Source organism: Rattus norvegicus, chromosome 4 (assembly GCF_021556685.1).
Source record: "Rattus norvegicus strain SHRSP/BbbUtx chromosome 4, alternate assembly SHRSP_T2T, whole genome shotgun sequence".
NCBI lineage: Eukaryota > Metazoa > Chordata > Mammalia > Rodentia > Muridae > Rattus > Rattus norvegicus.
Window position 1 is genome coordinate 134,662,610 of NC_141537.1, and position 25,808 is coordinate 134,688,417.

The 25,808-nt window shown below is 38.8% G+C and overlaps 1 protein-coding gene across 2 annotated transcripts in view; it reads left to right on the plus strand.

Annotated features, from left to right (window-relative positions):
- The window catches only part of Ppp4r2 (protein phosphatase 4, regulatory subunit 2), a 40,914-nt gene extending 15,981 nt beyond the window's left edge, over nt 1–24,933 (plus strand). For both annotated transcript variants that reach the window (NM_001106613.3, XM_087656808.1), the window contains 7 exon segments: nt 6,733–6,903; nt 16,247–16,340; nt 18,144–18,181; nt 19,528–19,602; nt 19,966–20,109; nt 20,783–21,069; nt 21,234–24,933. In NM_001106613.3, coding sequence (NP_001100083.3) covers nt 6,733–6,903; nt 16,247–16,340; nt 18,144–18,181; nt 19,528–19,602; nt 19,966–20,109; nt 20,783–21,069; nt 21,234–21,550 — 1,126 coding nt within the window. In that variant the 3' untranslated portion in view covers nt 21,551–24,933.
- Nucleotides 24,934–25,808: the final 875 nt, after the last annotated feature.

Sequence of the window (25,808 nt, forward strand, 5' to 3'; positions counted from 1 at the left end):
GCCTTCCAGGTGTGCACTATCATGCCTGGGCCCCAGCTGTATTAATTTAAAGGTATAAATAGATTTTTTGACAGGAAGATGTGATGGGGGAAATGAGACAGTAGTGAAATTAGGGATTTCATCATAGGGAGAAGAAAATTCTGGTAGGCACCATTGGTGGGAAAAATCATTAAAGCAAAGTGGAAACATGAAGTATGTGGTTGAATGGATGAGTCTCAGAAATGATATCTTATTAATATACATAGGTATAAAAACCATGTTGGGTAAAACCATTATCTGTTCATAAAGAAAAGGTAGGTTGTACCCCTGAATGCTGCAGCATTGAACATTTGAAAATGAGGAAGAATGGTAACCCTGCAGAATGCTCTTTGTAGAACAGGAAAGCTGAGGTGTTAGAATTACCACTGAGGCCTGGAGCGATGGTTCAGCAGTTAAAAGCACTGTCTGCTCCTCCTGAGGTCCTGAGTTCAACTCCCAGCAGACACATGGTAGCTCACATCCATCTATAATGGGATCTGATGCCCTCATGTAGTGTCTGAAGACCACTACAGTGTACTTATTTAAATATAATCTTTTTTTTTTAAATTAACCACTAGATAAAGCAACATGGAGGTGCTGATGATCCTGATGGGGCAAGTTAGATTTAGCGATAGAGCTGTCAGCCTAACTGGGAGATATCACTATAGGAATTTTACTGAAGAGGACAATGAAGAAATGAGGTGGGAACTAGGAAAGGCCGGTAAAGGAAAAAATGAAGATGGGAGAAATAGGTAGGTGGGGTAGTTTACCAATGAAGTATTATGTAGGTATGTGATAAGAAGGGAAATTGTGCACTATTGTGCATAGGTGAGCATATACACTGTTCATCAGGAAGTATGCAAGAGAAAGCTGGGTATTTCTTCCCTAATGCTTCAGTTTTGAAGAAACAGGAAGTGAGGATAGTAAGGAAAAGTACTGAAGAGAGTGAAAATAAGGGTGAGTGCACTGGAAATCCTGGTGGAGTCAGACTTGGGAATGTGAAGTCCATAAATGTCTTTCCCTTATTGAGTACTATAAAAGTAAATCTCACTGGAGTAGGACAAAGTCAAGTGATAGTTTGTATTGGTTGTTATTTTCTATACTGGTCTGTCATTTGACATCTTTATCTTTAAATAAATATTTGAGTTGGGAATCAATACTGAGAATTTTCATTCTCTTCTCCTTAACAAAAGGGAATAAAGTGCTCTGAAAGTATTTCTGGGGAAGAGACATCCTGAAGTTAACTATTATGTGATACTATGTTATGAACTCAACAGAAGTCTATTTTGTTGGGTGGGGGCTGCACAACACTTTTAATCTCAGCATTTGGGAGGCAGAGGCAATCTGACCTCTGAATTCAAGGCCAGCCTGGCTAGAGTGAGTTCCAGAACAAACTGTAAAAAGAGTCTTTAACTGACCATTTTACTGTTAATAATGTCATCTCAAAATGTTGCAGTTATCCCCAAGTTCTTATATTTCTTTCAGCTTTATTACTTTTAAAGATTTATGTGTATGAGTGTTTTACCTATATGTATGTATATATACATATACCACATTCATACCTGGTACCCCTAGAGGTCAGAAGAACATCAAATCTTTTGGAATTGGATTTACAAATGCTAGTCAACCACAGTGTGAGTGATGTAAACCTACTCCCGGGGCTGGGGATTTAGCTCAGTGGTAGAGCGCTTGCCTAGGAAGCGCAAGGCCCTGGGTTCGGTTCCCAGCTCCGAAAAAAAAAAAACAAAAAAAAACCTACTCCCAGCCTTCTGCAGGAGCAGCAAGTGTCAGTCTGACAGCTGAAGAGGGGAGCATACATGTCTCCTCAGAGTGGTGGTTTTCAACCTTCTGAATGCCACTATCCTTGAATGCAGTTCCTCATGTGGTAACATTCAAACATGAAATTACTCTCATTGCTACTTCATGACTGTACTTTTGCTACTGTTATGAATTGTAATGTAAATATCTTGGGCAATCCCTCTGAAAGGGTCGTTGACACTCTCACTCTCCCCCACCAAGGTTCATGACAAACAGGTTGAGAAACCTGCATTAAAGTATATTCATTCCTGTTAGATGTACTCTTCATTCTTTGACATATCAATCTTGAGGTGAAACATGCCTTTGTCTGATAAAATAGAAACAATTTATGTAGGAGCCATGGTTGACCACTTAGTGTCATATGCACAGGCTGCTTCTGCATCATTCTTTGGTTTTGGAAGGGTTGATTCAAGTAGTCCTATTATACATGCTTGAGACAGGACTGTCTGCTAGGATTATAGACAAGGGTCTCCATGTCTATCGATGAAGATACATTTTTAAAGTTTCAATTGTGTGATGGGCATAATGTATAGTGGTGCTCATGTGGAACTCAGAGGATAATTTGCAGGAGCTTATTTCTCCTGCCTTGTAGCTTCCAGGGATTGAACTCAATCAAGGTCATCAGGCTTGGCAATAAGCTCCTTCACCTGTTGAATTATCTTGCTGACCCAGAAAGAGCCTTTCTTGATTGTTTATTTCAAATTGATTGCCTTTAGATTTTAAATTCTACCATGTTATAAAGAATCTTAGTCTTATAATTAAGATGCCAATTTTTATAATGAAGATGCTCTTGTTTTTGATTTTTGATTTTCATTTTTCTATGCAATATGCCATATTCACTTGATTTCATTGAGCAAGGGCATACTGGACAGGAAACTGGTTAATTCTGCTTTCAGCGTTTACAGATGTATTGGCATCACCTTAACGATGGATAGTTTGGGCATATAGTTAAAAAATCATCATCTCTTTGGATTTCGAAGGTTTCTTCTTCCTATTGCTCTTATGACACTGACTTATACATCTGAGGTCCTCTGATGTGTTTCTTTCTTTCTTTTTTTTTTTTTTTTTTGAGCTGGGGACCGAACCCAGGGCTTTGCGCTTCCTAGGTAAGCGCTCTACCACTGAGCTAAATCCCCAGCCCCCTCTGATGTGTTTCATAATGAAATATTATAGTACTTTTTTGTAGGGCTCTAAGATTATGCACTTTACATTGTGCCTTGATATATGTATGTTTTGTCAACTCTTAGCATGGCTACTTTCACTTACCCTTAAACTTTTTGACTGTGAAAACTGATAGTCATCCTTTGATGTCTTCAAGGTATTGCTATAGGAGCCCTGCTGATACCAAATTCTGGATGCTCAAGTTCCTTAACATTTATTATGTTCAACCTACAGACGTCTTTCATGTGCTGCTTGTCTTGGTGACCTCCTCAATATTGTTATAAAATATCCTGACAAAAGCAACTTAAAGGAGAAGGGTTTTAGTTTGGATTACAGTGTCATAGTGATGTCTTATGGTGGTGCCAGAAGACTAAAGTGGATATTTTTAAAGGTCACAGTGCTAGAGTATTTTAAATGAACCATCTACACTTTAGAATTTGTCTTTTCACCTGTATGTTATGTCCCATTGTGAGATTTCAGTTGGAGGTTCTGGGTTTCCTACTTTCATTTTTCATTGTAGTCCTCAGCAGAAGGGAGGAATTAAGGATTGTAGCGATTCTTAACTGGTGGCCATTCATTTAGCAATGTCAGGAGGCACAGGTCACTGTTACTTCTGAGGTGTGACTGGTGTTCCTGGCACAAGTGAATAATGGTTGGCCTTGCTGCAGAAAACCAAAACACATAAAGCAGCTTGCCATAACATAAGATTCTCTGGCCCACCGTGCCAGCATTATGAGTATGAGAAGTTCCCTTTATTTACTTTTTTCCTTCTTGCACTGGCTTTACTTGAGTATTTGACCTTTTCTATTTTTTCCCTATATTCATCCTTCTAAGAACTAGCTTATGATTGGACTATGTCCTGATACCCTTGTGCCATAGTTGTAAATCATTTGATCTTTTTGTGAGTTCTGTGTATTAGCCCTAAAATCTCTGTTGTGAATTTTCTATTTAATATCTTAAGTCTTTTGAAATTAATTTTGCTAATTGTGGATCTTCCTCTTCTATTTCATCAGGAAATTTTATGTTGAGATAGGCTAACCTGGAACTGTTTTCCCGTGATCTCCTAGCCTCAGCCTCTTGACTAGCTGAGACCACAATCTTTGACATCACTTCAGGACCTTTGAACTGCTCTCGACCTTGTGGGTTGTTAAAATGAAAAGGGTGGGGTGGCTTATCTCATATAGCCCCTGCTGACCTTGAATTTCTGATCTGGGGATGCAGTCTTACATCAACGTTCCCAGTGCTAGGGATCAAGTCTAGGGCATCAGGTGAGCATTCTACCACATCTCCAGCCCCAGATTTAAAAGAACAAAACAAACCTAAGTGCTGTTAGTGCAGTTTGATGTGCTTCTGGATTGCTGTTACGTTGTCATCAGTTCATCCATCATTGCTTTTAGGGTCATTATTAGTACATTGTCAGCACAGTAAAGATGTCTGACTCCTGATTCAAGCCTTACTCTCTTGAATCACTTACTTATAGAAGTATGGATGAATGATCTATGCTACTTTCGTAGTTTACAGTACTGCTAGAGAGTTGTATGTCTAGCATTTTTATGTATGCCATTGCGAATTATTGCTGTTTTTTATAATTATATTAAACAGTGAACTTACATGAAATTTCTGTCTGCACAAGAAAATAGGAGCTACCCCTAACTTTTGTGTCTCCTAGAACTTAGACTGTTTGCTCAGGTATCGTCTTTACTTTTTTTCTTACACTAATGGTGAAGCGTAAGGGGAGGATAAAAAGGTCTGGTTCTATTCCTAGGGGATATGAACGAACCTTGACTCATGCTTGATTAGGAACCAGTGTCAGACCTAAGTAAAGGATACCGCCACCAAAGTCCAGCTTGGTGAGCACTGGCTCCGTTTACATTTACTGGTTGTTTTAGTCAATGTTCTATTGCTGTGAAAGACACCAAGACCATGACAATTCCTATAAAGGAAAGTATTTAGGGCTTGCTTACACTTACACTTTAGGTAGTAGTTCTTAACTTTTCTAGTGCTGTGACCCTTCAATACAGTTCCTCATGTAAAACTGATTCCCCAACAATAAAATTGTTTTCTTCCTGCTTCATAGCTGTAATTTTGCTACTGTTATGAGTTGTAAACATCTGTTTTCTGATGGTCTTAGCTGACTGGACCCTTGTGAAAGGATGTTTAGTCCCCAAGGGGTCTGGACTCAGAAGTTGAGAACACTGGTTTAGAAATTTATCCATTATTAGCATGATGGCACGCAGGCAGGCAGAGTGCTAGAGAAGGAACTGAAAGCTATATGTCACCATCTACAGGCAGCAAGGAAGAGACAGTCACTGGGCCTGGCTGGAGCTTTTGAAACTCCAAAGCCCATCCCCAGTGACATACTTCTGCCAGCAAGGCTGCACCTACTCCCTCAAGGCCACACTTCCTAAATCCTGTCAAGTGGAATCACTCCCTAAAGACCAAGTATTCAAATGCACTGATGGTCCTTACAGAAGTGTGGATGAAGGGTTTCTTACAAGAACAGAAATGCTTTTTCACCAAAAGCTCACTCTGGGATGGGTAGCTGGTTACGGGGGAACTGGAAATGAGGAATGTACTGTGCTGCTTGTAGTTAGCCAAGCATGTCAGAGGGAGTGTCTTCCAGGCACTGTGGCCTTGGAGTGAGACAGTGCTAGAGAGATGGCTTAGTGGTTAAGAATTCTTGTTGCTCTTCCAGAGGACCTGAGTTTTGATTCCTGACACCCATATGGCAACTCACAACTGTCAGCAAAACTTCAGTTTCAGGAAATCTGACACCCTCTTCTGGCCTCTTTGGGCACCAGGCACCCAGAAAGTTTACAGGCAAACATTCAGACAAAATACCCATACGTACTAAAAGTAACAGTTCTTACAGATTATATAAGCTTGGGAAAGCAGGTTGCAGGGAGTTGGTCAGTGTCAGGATCCCAGGTCCTTATGAAACAGCTGAGTTGTTTACTGACTGGGTCTTACGGGCATTCCTTAATTTCCTGAGTCTGAACAGCTTCCTTCAAAGATGGAGCATTTTATCTTAGAGGAAATTGCCACGTAACAATGAATAGAGATGGAAAATGCATATTTTCCCCATGCAATATTTGTGTGCTTGTGTGCATGTGTATCTAAAGATGGCGTTGGAATTGATTTCTCTACCATATTTGTTCAGTAGAGTCAGTGTCTCTTGTTAAACCCAGAGCTTGCTCATAGCTTGTCAGGCTAGTGAGCTGGCTTCAGGGATCCCGTCTTCACCTAAGCACTGGTACCTACCTGGTACCTGGTACCTGGTTCTGGGAATCCAACCTCTTGTCCTCATGCTTGAGCTCTTCTTCCTAGCTTAGGCAGTTGTGTGCTTTACTTACTTTGTCAGACAGGCTAGGACCAGCACCCTGAGTACCTCAAATGACAATTGACTGAAAGTGTAAGGAGTGGGGGTGAAATTAAAGTTATTTTGGCTTAATGTAGTTATTTGTCTATATTTTTGAGTCAAGATCTCACTGTGTGGCACTTACATTGTAGACAAAACTGCCCATAAACTCTTAGAGATCCCCCTGCCTTAGTCTCCCAAGTGCTGGGATTATAGGTGTATACCACTAAACCTGGCATATTCTGTACTTGTAGTGGTAAGAGACTTTCCTAGTCCATATAAGCATTATAGTATGAAAATTATGAACGCATTTATAATGTCTGATTTGTGTGTTTAGTGTTAAGTAATTATTAATATTTTGTGACTTTTTTTTATAGGATTCAGTGGTCCCAATTTAAAGGCTATTTCATTTTCAAACTGGAGAAAGTGATGGATGATTTTAGAACTTCAGCTCCTGAACCAAGAGGTCCTCCCAATCCTAATGTTGAATATATTCCCTTTGATGAAATGAAGGAAAGAATACTGAAAATTGTCACTGGATTTAATGGGTATGCACATAATGATAGTGATAATATTTTCAAGAGTTAATTTTAACAACAAATATTTTTTTTCTTAAGTTTTGCTATATCAGATTGATAATTGACTTTTATCTTTAGTGTTTGCCAAATTTTGGTTCATAAATATTTTAAATGTTTACAACCTTGAAAAAAACTCGAACTGTTCTTATGAATTTCGAGGGTGTTCAGATTTTAAACATGCGTGTTAGCAGTGATATCCTATATCAAATTATGTTTTAATATTTCTTTTGTTTATTTACTATTATCTTGATACTTGGTGAAGACTTATTTATAAGAGGTTTATTTTAGAGTTTATGTGTTTTCCTTTCTTCCAATAACTCAACACTTTTAACCTTTTGTAAAACATTCAAAACACCAGGAGCACTAAATGAGTGTGATGCTATAACAGCGTCGCTGTGCTTCACAGTATCGTGTTTACGTCCTCAAGGGACGATGACGCGTTTGTGAGGGTGAACTGCTGAGCACACTGCATTGGCACTAGCGATTTGAAGTGTGTGATAACAGTATGAAATACAGTGACTTGGTTTATGTTAATAAAGTTCCTGCTTACTGGTAGGTTTTGTGAAGAAGTTTTAATTCTATGTTTTTAATCCATAAATAGCCTGATTGTTTTGGGGGCTGGTATTTGGAACAGGGTCTTATTTACTATGTAGCCCTGACTGGCTTTGGATTCACAGAGATCCACTTGCCTCTTTATCCTTTGTTGGGATTAAAGGTGTGTACCAACATTCTCAGCTGCTTATTATTTTAAGTTTAGGGGTTTGCCTACGATATCAGAAGCTTATGCTTTGATATTGGGTCTATTAATAAAACTACTTTTTCCAGGAGATGCTATGCTTGGTGTGTTTCGTCACATTAGTTTTCCCTGGCTCTGGAATGGAAGGAGACTTATCTTGACCATGCACCTTAGTTATTTACCACATGCGTGCCTGGTCACTATGAGTTTAGTTAGGACTCTTAAGAAAGTAAGCACCAGGAAAAAGCCACATGTTATGTTTGCTATATGTTGCATAAGATTTATTTTTGAACTGGGTATATGCAGGATAAACAGACTTCCTTTGTAGAATTCTTGTGTCTGTATGTATGTGTACACACACAAAATGCATAGCCATTTCAGATACATGAGTTAAAGTGAATTATACAATTTCATTGTGACTTGAGCTAATTTATAAATTAGTAAAAGCAAATATTCTTAATTGTATTAAAGTTAGAATAGATAACAGATAAGTAGGTTATTGGATAAGGCTAAAATATTTTTAATTTTTAACCTGTTAAAACATGTATTCATCTACTTCAGATGATTTGAACAGTCATTAATGCCTAAGCACACTTAAGCATAATTGCTCTTAAGGTGTTTTTCATCTTTGAGCCATAAGTATTTTAATTCCAGTTTTCAGAACGACTGTTTTTTAATTATTTACTCTAATTAGGCAGGATCTAAGTCTTAATTAGTGGTATGTTATGAATTTTCATTTTATACCTGCCTTTTTGGTCTATAATTATATATTGACATGTTGAAACAAGATAACCTTTTAAGTTCTGAATATAGATTTTGATAAATTAAAAAGAAACCATATCATTTTGCTTTCCATCCAGTTTTTCTTCTTTCTTTTTTAGTAATATTGTGTTTGTGATGTGTGCCTGTGTGTGGTCATCTGTGTAGTTTACTGTGGTCACCACAGATCTGACAGAGTGTCATCTTCAACTGCTCACTGACCCTGGAGTTCATTGATTGGCTGTGATTGAGCTCCAGGGATCTACTTGTCTCTGCTTACAGCATTTGGGATACAGATTTGTGCTGGCTATCCAAATTCAGGTCCTTGGGTTGAGGCACAGCAAATACTTTACCCACTGAGTCATTCCTCAGGCCTATTCATCAGTTGGGAATCTTTTTTCTAGTATACATTAATCGTGTTATTGGTTGTCTTTGATAAAAGTGATATATTTTTAGGTCCAGAAATACATACAGAAAAGAATGTATTGGAATCATGGTGTATGCTACTTGTATGTTTATTTTACAAGGGATATGATGCCTCAGTGATCAGTAGGTACTTGTATAGCCTGGTGTGGTAGCTCATCACACATGTCATCCCAGCACTCAGGAGTCTGGGATGATTTAAGACTCAGTGCTGACCAGCCTGTGCTACATAGTTAAGATCTTCTGTCTCAAAAGCAGAAAGGAGAGGGGCTTGAGCCATGGCTGAGCTGTTAAGAATGTGTACTTCCAGAAGGCCACAGTCAGGTTCCCAACACCCATGTCAGGCTTTTCAAAAACTACCTGCAGCCAGGCTATGGCAGTCCATGCCTTTAACCCAGCAGTCTGGAGGCAGAGGCAGGCAGATCTCTTGAGTTGGAGATGGCCTGGTCTTTAGAGTTAGTTCCAGCACAGCCAGGCTATTCAGAAAACTGGTGGGGAGACACACACACACACACACACACACACACACACACACACACACACACACACACCTTTTAAAAACAAAAACGAAAGCATATATAAATAGCTCAGAATGTGCTTTTTTTTTTTTCTCTAGAGATAGGCAGGCTTTTTTTTTTTTTTAAAAAGTGACTCAGGGGGAGCAGTACTGTGAACCATGCTTGTTTGTAATATGTTTTTACACAACATCTTTTGCTGATTTGTTGCTCTAGGGAAGAACATAACACAAACAGGCTGTTAACTTTGTGTGTGTGTATGATGCCACAGATTGAAATCAAGCCACTCCAACTTCTAGGCCAACATTTTACCACTGAGTTACCTCTTAGCTTTATCACAAAATGCTCACATATACCTCTGTGTTTTCTGTCTACATTCAAGGTGCCAGTTTGTACTTTTGTAAAATAAAATGAAAGTTTTTTATTAATTGTTTTTTGTCGATGGGTATTTTGTTAGCATGTATGTTTGTGCACCATGTCCATGGTGCCCTTGGAAGCCAGGATACTGTATCAGCTCCCCTAGGACTGGAGTTACAGATGTTTATGAGTTACCATGTGTATGCTGGTCCTCTGCAAAGCAGCCATTGATCTTAGAGGCTGAACCGCTTGTTCTATTTGTGTTACTGTATTGCTGCTGTGTTTCTAGTTTTATTTAAAAGCTGTAAATTAAATGCTTCAAAGAATCTTAACACATCACTATTTTCTAAAATTGTTGTAAATTTTGAGTAATTTTTGCTCTTTGAATTGCAAGTTGTCTACTTCCTTATTTTAATTTTTTCTTTTATTGAATGTAGATTTTGTTTTTCACACAGTATATTCCAATTATGGCTTCCCATCTTTATAACATTTTTCTTTGGTCTCTCCTAAGAAAACAGTCATCTAAGGAATAATAATAAAGTAAAATAAGATAAAATAACAAATAAATTGGAGTAGGACAAAGCGAACAGAAGATAAAATACAAGGAACACATACACACATTCACACAGCAATCTCATGAAAACACAAAACTGTAAACCATAATTTTATATATTCTTAAAGGACCTGTAAAATTAAAAAGAAAAAAGGCCCTGACACATTATGAACAACTTCCCAAGATGCCATTGGGTTCATTTTATGTTGGTCTGCTGCTGGGAATGGTGGCCTATCCTTGCTTTGTTTACCCAGTGAAATTCCCCTGGAGAAAACTAAGTGGCTGTCAGTTGTATATAATTTTTGATTGGGGATCAGGATTTGTGTCTAGTTAGCTCACAGTTCTATGACATCCTCTGATGCACTCTGTACATCTTCCACAGCCTCTGTAAGTGTTCGTATGTGCAACACTCACTCATTCTGTGTTTAGAGGCCTTGTTTCCTTGGTGTCTTCCATCTCCTTCAGCTCTTAGCACTCTTTCTGCCTCCTCTTCTTCAGAGTTCCCTGATCCCTGAGGAGAGGGATTGATAAGAGACATTCATTTCCCTTCAGGGCTAAGTGTTCCAAAGTCTTTTACTCTGTACATTGTCTGACCATGGGACTCTGTATTTGTTCTTATCTGTTGGAGGAGGAGGAGGCTTCTCTGAGGATGGCCAAGCACGCCACTGCTGATGTATGAGGAAGTAGAATATCATTGGGAGTAATTTTATTGCTGTGTTCTTTTAGTAGAACAGTAGTATTTGGTTTTCCCTTGGGTATCTGGACTATCTAAATCAGGTTCTTGGTCTTCTAAACATTGTCAGGTATGGGTTCCATGGGTCTCATCTCATGGAGTGGGCCTTAAATCCAATCAGGTATTGGTTGGTTACTCCCACAGACACTATGCCACTAATGTGCAAGTATATCTTGAGAGTAGGTTGCCGTTAACATTGAAAATTGAAGTAGCTGGGTTAGTTTTCCCTTTTGGTAGGGTGTAGAGTACTTGTAGTGTCATGAACACTAGTTCATACAGGTAAATGCTCTTAAGTAGTATCAGCTTGTCTTTATGTTAGTTGAGTCGAGTCAGCAATAGGGTTTGCCATCAGTTTATGGAAAGTAACCAATAGCCTTTGAGGGTGTCCATGGGACCCCTTTGGCCAACAACTTGATTAGATGTAACCTATCCTTAGAATTGGAGGTTTCATTTGGTGACAGTGTCTAACTGGGGCTTTATTTCTCCCATTATATGGTGATTTCATTTAGATATGTATATATTTCAAGAAGCTTCTACTTTATGGGTTTTTATACCTCTCAAATGGCACTTAGTTTTTGTCCCTTTCTGTATTCCCTACCTTACTCTCTTTCACCTTCCCCTCCCTGTTTTATCCTTATTTTAGTAAATTTGTGTATGTAAATTTTTTGCTCTTTGAATTTCAAGTTGTCCACTCACTTTTCCCTTTTAAAAAGTAGAATAATAATAATTTTTTTAATTACTTGAACTGTTAGCTTCTATGATAACTGACTTCCTTAAACAAGGCCATAGAAGACTTCAGGTCCAGACTGGTAGGTTCTCAAGTGTGCACTGAGAACCTGGGTGGTGGTTTTATGTGCACTTAACAGCACTAATGAATCTGTTCATTAAAATGTACTTATTTTTTCTCTTCCTTTTTCATAGTATGATTAGTTGAGAATTGGTATAATTTGGTACTCCTTATCCTATCCCCTCACCTTGCCTTGTGATGATAGGTCTTGGTATGATAATCAAATAAAATTCTTAAAATTGGAAAGTAAGATTTATATAAAACTAGTTAGTTTTTGATACATATTTAATAGAGATATTAGAGTACTATAAGTACTAGTAGAAATGATTAACTTGTTTAAAAACTTTGACATACTGAAGATTGGTTTTGGGATATGGGCTGATACAAACATTAAAATACTTTTAATCTTGGCTTTTTGCCAAGATTGAAAGAAGTTGGTACATTTAACTGCTAGGGCTTAGTATAGAGAGGAGTCTATTCAGCTTTTATTTAAGACAGTGTCACGTATGATCAAGTGAGATTATGAGTGAATGTGTTTGACAAGACAAGGACCCATGAGAGTGGTAAATGTTGACAGTATGTGCAGAAAGAATCCACAGTAGTGGGTTGGGGATTTAGCTCAGTGGTAGAGCGCTTGCCTAGGAAGCGCAAGGCCCTGGGTTCGGTCCCCAGCTCTGAAAAAAAGAACCAAAAAAAAAAAAGGAATCCACAGTAGTTTTCCTCTCCTGGATATTTATGGCTTGAAGACAGCGCTCCTACACCTCCTTATTCCCCTGTAAACACTAACAAGCACACTGAGCTTCCTGGGTGTTACAGTGTTTCTCTGTCTGAGAGCACAGACCACCTGATCTTAGCTTCTCTGTGTCAGTGTGTCTTTGCCCTTTCTTCATTCCCTCCTCACTGCTCCCAGTCAGGCTTGTGGGACCTTGAAAGGATGCAGCATCATCTCACTGTTGTCTCACTTGTATCTCTGACTGGTCTGGAGTTCCCAGATCATCTGCCTTGTTCTACTGAGAGCTTTTAATGTTGTACCCTGCCACACCCAGCTTCTGTTCAGTTTTTGATATTTATTAGGTTCCATGAATAGTGTGTAGACTGAGTAAAAAAGAAAGACATAATACTAAAGCTCCATGCTTGCTACATACAAAAGTGAATGACTCTTTGGACCTTTTCTTTCCCCCTAGAATTTAATGCGTAATCACTACATTTACATAATTTCCACTCCTTCCTTTCCACCTCTTGCCCCTACTCTCAAATTCATGACCTTTGAGAGAGAGACAGAGAGAGACTGTATGTGTGTCTGTTTGTCCGTCCATCTGTCTGTCTGTGTGTGTATGGTATGTAAGTGCGTAGCATACTGAGTTGAGTGTTGCTCCTGTATATATGTTTTGGGCTACTCACTTAGGATTGGATAATTTATCAGGGGTCTCATTCCTGGAGAAGAATGATTTTCTCTTTTAGTATCCCTTTATTGCCTGTAACTTTATATATATATATATACATACCCAAGTATAGGTTTCTGTACCTCACGCATGCAGGAATACTTTAAGGTCAAAATCCAGATCTTTGGCAGGAGCAGTAAGTGCTCTTAACCATCGCCTTTTGCGGTTTGCCTGTGAGTCTTCACCCGGAGGAAGGACCTTGTCTGAGTTCCCCGATTCGTGCCCACACATCAGCTGATGTTGTCATTGTGCGAGTCTTGTTTGGACAGCGGTACTGTTGAGACTTAATGGTGTAGCTTCCCTGTTAAGTCTAGAAGACACTGTTCAGCAGCAGACATCTTTGTTCTCTGATTCCTGCAAATCTTTCCACCCCATCTTAAGGCTTTGTTCCTGAGCCTTGGGAGCAAGGGTTGCATTGTCGATACACCAGTTGTGGATTTTGTATTTTAAACATTTGTGGATTTCTATAATGGTAATAGGGCAAGGTAATAGAGAATGGGTCTTATTTGAGTTTTTCACATGTGGACATCCAGTTTCCCCAGCACTATTTGTTGAAGATGCTGTCTTTCTATTCATTGTGTAGTTTTTGGCATCTTTGTCAAGTGTGGGATGGTAGTAACATGCACACATTTGGGTCTTCTGTTTTGTTCCATCGATCCACATGTCTGTAACTGTCATTTTTTGTTGTTTTCTAATATTAGGTTGTCTGATGTTATGGTCATCTGCTTAGCTTTGTTCTCAGATTGTCTCTTTGGTGTACTTGACATTGCTTTGTGTTGTCCGCTTCTGATGTGAGGCAAATGCTGCTTCTTATTTTACATTCTTTGGCAGAACAATGTCCAGATTTGACTGCTGGTGGAATAAAGATAGAACCTTGGATTTTAATCAGAAAACATTTGTTTTATTATGAACAATATTTTCTAAATCGTACTCTGACATAATGCAAGAAATAGTATTGGTGTTAAGAATGTTAAGTTTTGGGGGCTGGGGATTTAGCTCAGTGGGCCTGGGTTCGGTCCCCAGCTCCGGAAAAAAAAAGAAAAAGAAAAAAGAAAAAAAGAATGTTAAGTTTTGGACTGGAGAGATGGCTCAGCAGTTGAGAGCACTGACTGCTCTTCCTGAGGTCCTGAGTTCAGTTCCTAGCAACCACATGGTGGCTCACAACCATCTGTAATGTGATCCGATGCCCTCTTTTGGTGTGTCTGAAGACAGCTATAGTGTACTCATAAGTACTTAAAAAAAAAAAAAAAGAATGCTAAGTTTTGACGGGTGTGGTGGTGCACGCCTTTAGTCCCAGCACTCTGAGGCAGAACTCTTGAGTTCAAGGCCAGCCTGGTCTGTGAAGCAAGTCTAGGATAGCCAGGGCTCTGTTACACAGAGAAACCCTGTCTCTCACCCCTCCCCTCAAGAATGTGAGTTTTGTTAAGTATGATGGCACAGTGTCTTCAATTGTAGTACTGAATATGCAGAAGCAGGCAGATATCTGAGTTTGAGGTCAGCTTGGTCTACAAAAGTGAAACCTTGTCTTTTAAAAAAGCGTGAGATTTAAGTATAGTTTATTCAGTAAAAAAAACTACTATAATTTCTACCTGATGTGTGTGGTACAAAGATGTGTGTGTGTTTTGATGTGTTAGGGGAATTGGGTTCAGGTTATGGCATTGCCATACAGTATCTGCATTGCTTGTAGGGTAGACTGTTGTGTGGAAATGAAGGCACTGTGAACATTGTGAATTTACGGCTTTGAAATTCCCTTAATAAGCAGCATAAGTAGGTTTTAATGGAAACACTGAAACCCAGAGATGTATTTTGTGCATTTTTTCAGCATGCCATTTTGTACTCACATTTCCCTTTACTGTAATTTTGATGATTGCTAATAATTCTGAGTCCAAAACCTTTTTTAAAAATGTCTTTGTTTCTATATGTTGTTTTACCTGCATGTATGCCTATGTACTACTGCATGTGTGCCTGCTTCCCACAGAGACCAGTGTTGTTGGATGCCTTGGGGCTAGAGTTAGAGAAAGTTGTGAGCTGCATGTGGGTCCTGGGACTCATCCTCTGGAAGAGCATTCAATGCTCTTAACTGATGAGCCATTTCTCTCATTTCTTCTAAATTCTTTGTAAAGTGATTATTGTTCCAAGTCTTATATTTTGGATTTGCTGTGATTAAGGGAAAACTTCACTCTGGCAAAAGTGTTTAGTATATTTAACCCCACAAGTTTTTAGAAAATAGTAAAGTTTGACTAAATGTATAAAGTTGTAGTAATGGAGGAAAGTCTACTTAAAATACTTTTGTGTCGGGGGCTGGAGAGATGGCTCAGTGGTTAAGAACACCCGACTGTTCTTCCAGAGGTCATGAGTTCAATTCCCAGCAACCACATGGTGGCTCACAACCATCTGTAAAGAGATCCGATGCCCTCTTCTGGTGTGTCTGAAGACAGCTACAGTGTACTTATATATAATAAAATAAATCTTTAAAAAAATACTTTTGTGTCAGAACTAATTTATTATACTCTATCTAGTAACAGAATCATAATCATTTATGATGTTCAGTAAAAATGGGAACAAAAGAAAGCTTGAAAGCTTGCTGTTGTTGAATAATTGTTTATGTTAGCTCTTTTCTAAAAAAAGTTCAAATTGAGTGGTCAGAATTTACAATATTGTACTAATCTTTTTCTGGAATGAGTTTTTAAAGCATTCTTTTTTAAAAAAATTTATTTATTTTTTATGCATATGAGTGTACTGTAGCTGTCTTCAGACATACCAGAAGAGGGCATCAGATCCTGGTACAATGGTTGTGAGCCACCATGTGGTTGCTAGGAATTGAACTCAGGACCTCTGGAAGAATAATCGGTGCTCTTAACCACTGAGCCATCTCTCCAGCCCACTATTCTGTTTCCTGTGTTCCTTTTTATTGCTCTAAGTGACTTCTACATTCATTCTCTGTAGCTTACTTAAACTGCTCCTAATTTCTCACACTAATATCCTCAAACTATAAAATTATCTTGCAGTATCCCTTTTACTATTCAACGACTATGTGAATTGCTAACAGATCCAAGAAGAAATTATACAGGAACTGACAAATTTCTCAGAGGAGTAGAAAAGGTACGTATTCTAACATGAGAATTAAGTTTGAAGAGATCTGCTTATTTACTTTTATTTTGTTTTCTTTGTTAAAGCATTAAAAAAAAAAAACACAGAAACACGAGAATTAGCAGTACATTGTAAATGTCACTGTGGAATTCCAAAAGTCAGAAGCACTTGGAAACTTGAATGTAAAACCATTTAAGTGGTATATATTGACTAGAAAGATCTGGTTTAGATTATGGGTGGAAGGTAATAAAGGAAAGAGTATTGGAGAATGGAAATACTCCATTTTTTGTTTGTTTTGTTTCAAAATCAGTTCTTTTACTCTGGGAATGGAATCTTAGGACTGTTAACTTTGGTATTTTTCAGTAGTTAGGACTTACCTAGCTACTAAGTCTTTGTTACCTAACTTGCTGAGTCTTTGTTTATAAATGAGGTTCCGAAGGTCAACTTCAGGAGTCATCAGTACTTCAGCTTAAGGATCCAAAGTAATTGTGTTTTGAAGTGTGTGTGTGTGTGTGTGTGTTTTAGATGAACAGACAGGGTATTACAGCCTGCATTTGTCAAATCAGTGCTATGGTGTTTTACATTCTGAGCCCAGGGATTTGAACAAAATTTGTTTCTTCTGAAATTTAGATGACAGGATTAAGAGACAAACTTAAAAGTACTTTTCTGGTATAATCACCAGAAGAGGGGGTTTGGTCTCTCTTTGGCTTCCAAAATATGATTTTTAAAAGAAAGTATTAAGAATTATTTAAAAATGAACCAACATTCTCCCCTACAATATGATGACGAGTTTTCAGAGGTCATAATGCCACTTATCTGATAAATTATTGGAATTGTCCTTCCTGTAAGAAAACACTCTTTTTTTTTTTTCTTTTTCTTTTTTCTTTTTTTTTTTTCCGGAGCTGGGGACCGAACCCAGGGCCTTGCGCTCGCTAGGCAAGCGCTCTACCGCTGAGCTAAATCCCCAACCCCCGAAAACACTTTTTTTTTTTTTCTTTTTTTCTTTTTTTCTATTTTTCGGAGCTGGGGACCGAACCCAGGGCCTTGCACTTGCTAGACTACCACTGAGCTAAATTCCCAACCCCAAGAAAACAATCTTGGTGTGGTGGTACAAGCCTCTAATTCCAGCACTCAGAGGCAATCTAATTCATCTCTGAATTGACCTTCCTGATCTATCTAGTGAATTCCAGGGCTTTAAAAGATGGGTAGGAGTGGAGATGAGGCCTGATCTTGAGACCTGTACAGTGGGAAGGTTCTGTGGACTTGAATTCAAAGACATATACACATCTGAGGTAAATACCAACATGGTAAAGCAAGCCAGCGGCTGCTGCAGTCAGACCTGGAAGTCTCGCTGCTCGTAGTTTTTGATGGCTTTCATTTTTTTTTTTTTAAGATTTATTCATTTATTATATGTAAGTACACTGTAGCTGTCTTCAGACACACCAGAAGAGGGCATCGGATCTCTTTACAGATGGTTGTGAGCCACCATGTGGTTGCTGGGAATTGAACTCAGGACCTCTGGAAGAGCAGTCGGTGCTCTTAACCGCTGAGCCATCTCTCCAGCCCCCGATGGCTTTCATTTTTGTTCTTTTTTTTCGGAGCTGGGGACCGAACCCAGGGCCTTGCGCTTCCTAGGTAAGCACTCTACCACTGAGCTAAATCCCCAGCCCCGATGGCTTTCATTTTTAACCAGTCCTTTGTGTTGGAGTAAATGGAGGCTTGCCCATGAGGCTGGTTGTGAAAGTCTCCCACAAGGTTGACATTTTACGTTCTGTGCTTTTCCATTCACTGACATACCGGTTTCTTTTATTTCAGAATGTCATGGTTGTTAGCTGCGTTTGTCCTTCTTCAGAGTAAGTATATTTTCTGCTTTTGGTAGATAATACTGTAGTCTAGTTATTTTAATGGTGTTATTTAAACAGTCTACATTTAGTATTTCATATGTAACTAAACACGATGGCATCCATCCGTTGTGATCTGCACCTGGTCCCTGAGGTAGAATGTTGCCAGACATTCAGGTGCTTCCAGTAGAAAGATGTGAACCAAAGAGACGAGTTAATTACTCCAGTTCTGGCCATGTAGATGTGTTTGTAGGGTGGCAGTTAGGTGTGAAATAAGATTTACTTCATGGTATTCTCCATGATGGACGGGTATTTGCTGATTGTCAAGATAACTATCCAAATTAAGGACTTGATTCCAGACATCTGTTCAGCCATGACACCATTAGTATTTAGGCCACATGCATAATTCTTTGTTGCCTGTGGATGTCCTAGAAATTTCAGAAGGCTAGTGAACCCTCACCCCTCAACCTTACCCCAGCACATTCAGAGACTAGGACATGAGAAGGGCTGGGACGAAGACACTGCTACTTGCATAGATCCACTGACTTATTTAAAAACAAAAATTTTATTTTTAGAACTTTTTTTTTTTTTACCTTTTTTTTGTTTTAACTAAATCAGATACTGAAATAATTTATTGCTGTCTCTGGGTAGAACCAAAAATTATGCTACAAAATTGATTTCCTTTTGAATTAAATATTTTGCTTTTCTGATGAATGTAAAGTTAGCTGACATTTCAAGAGTTTGGAAGCAAGTGTCATTGACTAATAGTTTATTTTTAAAACCAATCTCAATATTGGTGTGTGCCTGTGCTAATGTGTTTGAATTCGACAGCTGTTTACACAAGACCTTCTACTTAGATTTAGATTTAGACTTAGATTTTTCTTTCTAATGTATTTATTTTGCTTATGTGTGTGATGTTTTTACCTGAATGTATGTAAGTATGCCATGTGTATGCCATGGTGTTCTGAAGGTGGGCTTTAGCTCTTCTGGAGAAGGGGTTAATGGATGGTTGTGAGCCTCCGTGTGGGTGCTGGGAACAGAACGCAAGTCCTCTAGAAGAGCGGCTTGGACTCTTCCTGCTGAGTAATCACTCCAGACCTATACCCAGATTCTTACAAATTAGCCATTCATGACCTCCTTCCTTCAGTTTCTTCTTTATGGCTTTATTTTATTTTGAGACATGGTCTGAGTCTGTGGCCCTGGCTGACCTGGAACTTGTTATGGTCCAGGCTGGCCTTGAACTCACAGAGCTCTACTTCCTCAGCCTTTCAGTGTTAGGATTAAAGTCATATACTACCATGCTCACCTGAAGTATTTTGTTTGTTGTTGTTGTTGTTGTTGTTTTGTTTCAATTACAGGAAGAACAATTCTAATAGTTTAAACAGAATGAATGGTGTTATGTTTCCTGGAAACTCCCCAAACTATACTGACAGGTGAGAATATTGTGGTTTATTTTCTTTTTTAAAATTGCCCAGAGTGTCTGTTTTCTGGTAGTATTTGAGTTAAGGCTCGGTATACTTTGTTTTTTAAATAAACATTTTATGGGGAAGATACGTGTTGGAGACACCAGGCTACATTTGCTAATATAGGGTAAGGCACAGGTCCAAAAGCCAGAATTATTGCAAATACTTGTGATGTGTAGTTTGGAAGGGGTGATGTGTGTGTGTGTGTGTGTGTGTGTGTGTGTGTGTGTGTGTGTGTGTGTGTGTGTGTGTGTGCACGTGCTTATTTTTGTTTATTTTTATTTTTATATTATTTCTAAAAGTTGAAAATGATGTTCATTTATCTCATTGTAGGTCTAATATAAATGGGCCTGGAACACCCAGGCCACTTAATCGACCAAAGCTTTCTTTGTCAGCCCCCTTAACAACAAATGGTTTGCCTGAGAGCACAGATAGCAGAGATTCAGACCTACAGCTAAGTGAAGAGAAAGGACACAGGTTTGTGTGTTTTATATTTAAAGAGCAAGAAATGCATAGCATCTGTTAAAGGTTTTATAGCATGATTTACTATTTACAAGATAGAATGGACCTTCCGTATTTAATGGGCTCCATCTATGGGTTTGAAAGATTTAGTCAGTAAAAGATCAAAAGTAAATGAGGGAGAAGGAGAACGTTTGCATCTGTCCTGGTTAGCTATAGACTTTGTCTCCTGTGCCCAGAGTGCTTGTTTGCATTAGGTATTGTCCCCTAGCAGTGATTCATATATAAAGGGGATACATGATTTGGTGTGTAATTGTAAGGGAGGCTCTGTGTATGTACTGGCGGTCTTTAGGCTTTGGTGCCCTGGGAGTCCTAGAACTTTCCATGGGTTTGAGGGACAGAACAGGCCTTAAAGTGACCGAAGGGACAGGGCTTATGTATTGCATCAGTACAGCTGAAGATGAACGTAGACAAGATTTCCTAGAGTTTTCCAGAAAGCTCCCAGAACCTGACAAATTGGTCCTAATGGGAATGTTCATGAAGCAGTTCAGGTTGCTTTGGAAATGGTTTTCTTAATTCAGATACCACCATTTAATTTCACAGTCAATTTGTTAAACTTAAAATTAGAGGTGAGAATGCAAATTATGAGGAAAGTAATTTTATTAATGACACTTTAACAAACCATCTGCAGTGATTCTTCAGCATCTGATTCAGAAGTTTCCTCTCCAAGCTCTGGTAAAAACAAACATCCAGATGAAGATACTGTGGAATCTGAGGAACGTGAGGTGAAAAGACTGAAGTTTGACGATGAAGGTGATGTCCGAGAGACAGCTAGCCAAGCGGTGTCCAGTGAAGTCTCTTCAGTTAGAGCAGAGGAAACGGAAACAGCATCATCCCCCCCTGAGAAGGACAGAGAAAATCGAACCAGGCAGCACTGTACAGAAGAGGAGGAAGAGGAGGAGGAAGAGGAGGAAGAAGGTGAGAGAGGGGGTGGAGATCACCCCTTCTTTCCCACATACATGTACACGGGGTTCCTGTGTGCTTGCTGCTGAGTTCGAGGAGTCATGAGCTATAGACACAGAAATCAAGAAACTTAACTGGGTGTATTTTGAAAATTAACTGCAACATTTGTTTATTTCCAGAGTCATTTATGACACCAAGAGAAATGGTTCCAGAAAGAAAAAATCAAGAAAAGGAATCTGATGATGCCTTAACTGTGAACGAAGAGACTTCAGAGGAGAGCCATCAGACGGAGGGCTCTGGTGCGTCTCCATCTCAGACAGACTCCGCTTCAGAAAGGAGTGACAGTGCCGGGGCCTCCAGGGGTGGCTCTGACTGCCGGGAGACACAGGAGTCAGGAGGGCCCCCTGCCAGGAAAACTGGAGAGTGTGTGTCAGGGTCAGCCATGGAGAATGATGAAGCCACAGAAGTCACAGATGAACCAGTGGAACAAGAATAACTACTTAAAAACACTTAGAGGCAGTATTTTACATACAGTTCTGGTTTTACACTGTATAAAACTTTTAAGTAATAAATAAAGTGGACCTTTAGTTTTACAAGAGAAACAGGCTGTAAAATAAAGAACCTTAAGAATAAACCCTGAAAGAGTTGTACGTGGGAAGAGCTGTGAATACTGGCTCCTCTGGGTCCCGCTTATTGCTGATTTTCTTGTTTTGTTTGGTTTTTTGTTTGTTTTTTTCCTGGTGTACTCAAATCAGTGGTTTGTGTATAGATTTTTTTTTTTAATTTAGAATTAAAGGTTTTAAACTGGAAGATAATTATAATTTTGAAAACTTTAAAGATGATCTCATTTGGTTTATACATACACAAGGAAGATTTTTGTCTTGTCTCTAGCAGTTTCATATTTTGGTCATAGTTTAAACATGTTAACATGTGAATTATAGGGTTTCATGTGGTTTCAGGTTTTTATTGTTGGACTGTACAATGGGACTTTAAGTCCTATATACATATGTAGATTATCCTGGGGGAATGTTATATTTTTCTGTTTCTATAAGAGATGAATACAGTGGATACTTTTTTATTGGTAATAACTGAGTTCACTTCTTTCAGAAGACATTTTCTTTCTCTTCTGAGTAATTGAGACAAAAATCTGGCCCCTGTGAAACCCTGGGAATCTTTAAGTCTATTGAAATACCAGGTTAAACACATTCCAAGAGATCTGTGCAAACTGAATTCTTTTGTATACTTCTAAGGTGCCTGAGAAAAAGACTTCATTATTTATGAGACAGCGTGCTCTATCTTGGGAGTTGCGCTCCAGCATTAGCTTACTGTGTAGAATGAGCGCTTAGGAGCTGACATGAAACCATCTCAGAAGAGCCCACAGGCCCATAACCCTTGATTGCTTTTCTGCACATTGTCACCGTTCCATCTGTCCTTCTGAATCACCCTGTGTGCGCATGGCACTGGTGTGAAGCGTCACTGTAAGAATTCATAGTCCTTCAGTAATGTACCTGAGCTAAGATTAGATGACTGAAGCTTTAGGGTACACAGAAACCACCATGATTTGTATAACATTTTGAAGTGAATTACTATTTTTGAACATGCTTCTTCAACAGCCAGTGTTATATTTTTCAGATCAACACAAAGCACAATGGTTATTACTCTAAACTCAACATTTTCAAATTCACATACTTAAAGTCATGCAAGCTGCAACTTCCCTGTCAGAATTACTGGCTGCCAAATTTATACCTGTTTCTTCAGCTGTACTTTTTGATATTTAGAATTTTTAAATTTCTGTAAAGTAGATTTTGTAGACTGTAATGTGTTCACTGCCTTTGTGAAGCGGTATATAATTGTATAATTTCGTGTGTAACCGAATGCTTGGCTTTCAATACAGTATTCATATAAAGCAATAAATATTAATGTTATGAAATATTCGAGTACATTTTTATCAAAATACAAAAAAATCCTTTTTTTAGTTTGAGACATCTGAGGTACACAGATGGACTTACTAGCTGATGCAAACAGTTTCTCACACTGTATCCTAAGCTTTGGGCGATTTGGAGGGGAACCACAAGGTTTGGATTTTGACTGCTTAGACATTACTTTGGCTAAAAAGATATTTGGCTCCGTTTGTTCATAAAGTAATATACTACTGACTGATGACCTTCAGGTTCACAGCAGCTGGATTTTATGAATCTAATAAAATGAATGTTGATTTACTGCACCCAAGAGGGGTGAAAATCAAATGTAACTTAAAAGGGTTTTGGCAAAAGGGTTAAAATGAAGCAAGTTTTAAGTGTGACATTCATTTGTAATGGCTTGTTACTCTATTTAGTTGAGGGATTGCCAGTAAGAGCAGATTTTAAACATTATAGGTTTAGAATTTTCGAGATTTTCCTTAGGGTATTTATGAGATTGTTGTCAATAAACCTGTTCTCTAAGCTCCTGTGACCTTTGATAGTCTTTCTTTATGGTGCCACGGACCATTCACAAACATCAGTTCACTGCTGGTTAAAAGGTGAAGATTTAGCATCATGAATAGAGGACTGTGGTTTTATTTGTAAACTTGCAATTGCTATCTTTGCAAGGGGAAATGTATTTCTTTATTAAATAAAGTACAATTAATAATGGTGACTGTACCAAAATGACATCACTCAATTCTATGAGAGGTCTGCATTTTAATCTATAGTTTAATAGCTTTAATATTTATTAGCTACTCCTATGTTGATCATAGATGAAAGTTGTTGCTGTTTATGCAGATACATGTAGGGTACTGGTGAAAGGTCTCTAGGGCAGTTGCAATATTCACATTGTGAAACCATGTTCAGGCTGTGGATGCATTGGCCCCTTGGAAGTCCATTTCCACAAGTCTTGTTAGATGCACTTACAGGAAATGCAAGAAAAGCATCAGTTCTAACAACTCAGTCATATGTGAATGATGAAAAGGCAAGTTTTAGGCACATTTCCTTAATGTACCCAGCAAAGTCCTATGAGAAGATCCAAGGGAGGGGCAAGGCTTTGGAGGCTGAAGTAGCTGGCTCTTTGTCTTGAACAGATCCTAACCTGTTTCTCCATTCCCAATCCTAAGGCAAGAACTGGCCAATGCCAGTGAGACAGTATACATATGACATGGTTTTGTCACTTCTCTTTAAAAAGTGAAACTGTTTTTGAAAACTGTCTTCAGTTCTGAAAATGTAGCAGAAAAGACATAGTGGAAATATATTTTGAGTGTTAGATAACTTTAATCCACTTACTGTTCGTCACAAGTACAGCCTTTCCCATGTGGAACTCCAGAGCGGTGGAGTTACAGCTCTGGCTTTGGAAAGCTGTTCCAGGAATCCTGCATCGGAAAGTCTTAAAGCATTGAGATCCCTGTGTTTTATTTTGGCAGTGTAGATAGGCATGTATTTATGCATTTGTAAAATCGATTTTTCAAATAATGTATGTAATGTACTAGCTTGAATGGTGCTGGGCAGAGCCTGAAGCTGCTGCAATTTTGAATGTGAAGCCTGTACCGAGGGTGGAAATGTAACTGCAGAGCCAAAGCAAACTACTCTGGGTAGTGTTTCAAACTGTCTCTTGAGCAGGAGTTTCTTAGATCTATTGGTTTTGACAAAATGAAGATCAGTTCTTAAGATTTGTTCTAATAAGATGAATGGATGCAAAAACACCTTGTAATTTCATGGAATTATGAAAACTATCGTGATGGGGTTATTGACCTAACGAGGATGCTAGTATGCACTGGCCATGATTCATATATCTCACATTTAAAAAATAGTCCGGACACCAGAATTCTCTTTCAATTTGGAGCCTAGATCAATCACTTTGCCAAATAAATGTATTATTTTCATAATGCAATAAAGTATGAACTAGAATGTTCTCATGTGTGGATTCACTTTATTTACTATTTGGATACATCTGTCTCTTCCCCATTGCCCTTCAGGGAGGAGCCACAGGGACGATGTCTAATACATGAGGGTGTCATCAGGGAGATGGGTAGCGTGGGCGGTTGGGTCCCAGGCCTGTATGCGGGTCTCTGTTGACATAACATGGCTTAGTTTGCATGTACTGATTCATGTTGGAATCATCTGAGAAACCCCACCTTGAGGCACCTGCATGGTAAGTGTTGCAGGGTAGGATGAGAGCATCAAGATTTCTTACTTCTCATTCCCGTGTGACCTTTGTGATGTCACAGAATTGGCAGTAATAATGGAAATTTAGAATTGACTTGTCCTTCCAGGAATTGGGTGGCCAGTTTAGAGTTCATGGTCTTTAGGTTTGGCATACAAAAAATTTTTAGTACCCAGAAATGAGTAGCAAAAATACATTTTTTTTTTTTTTTTTGCAGAGCTGGGAACCGAACCCAGGGCCTTGCGCTTCCTAGGCAAGCGCTCTACCACTGAGCTAAATCCCCAACCCCGCAAAAATACATTTTGAATGTTGATCCTGGGTTCGATTCCTCGCACCCACACGTTGGTTCACAGTTATTCCTGGGGGATCTGACTTCATCCTTAGGTATTATAGGCATATGGTAGAGAGACATACATGCACACAAAACATCTATACACATAAAAAGGGAAGCAAGTAAGAATTAGGTGATTGGACTTTTTTGGTTATGAGGGAGGTCAGGATGGTCTGCCCTGATGTCCTGCCAAGGACACCAGATAACGTGGATCTCTTCAGCTCTTCACCTCTAGTTTCTGGATAGCTTACACACACCCAGCAATAGCACAAATAAGACAAATTCAATTTCT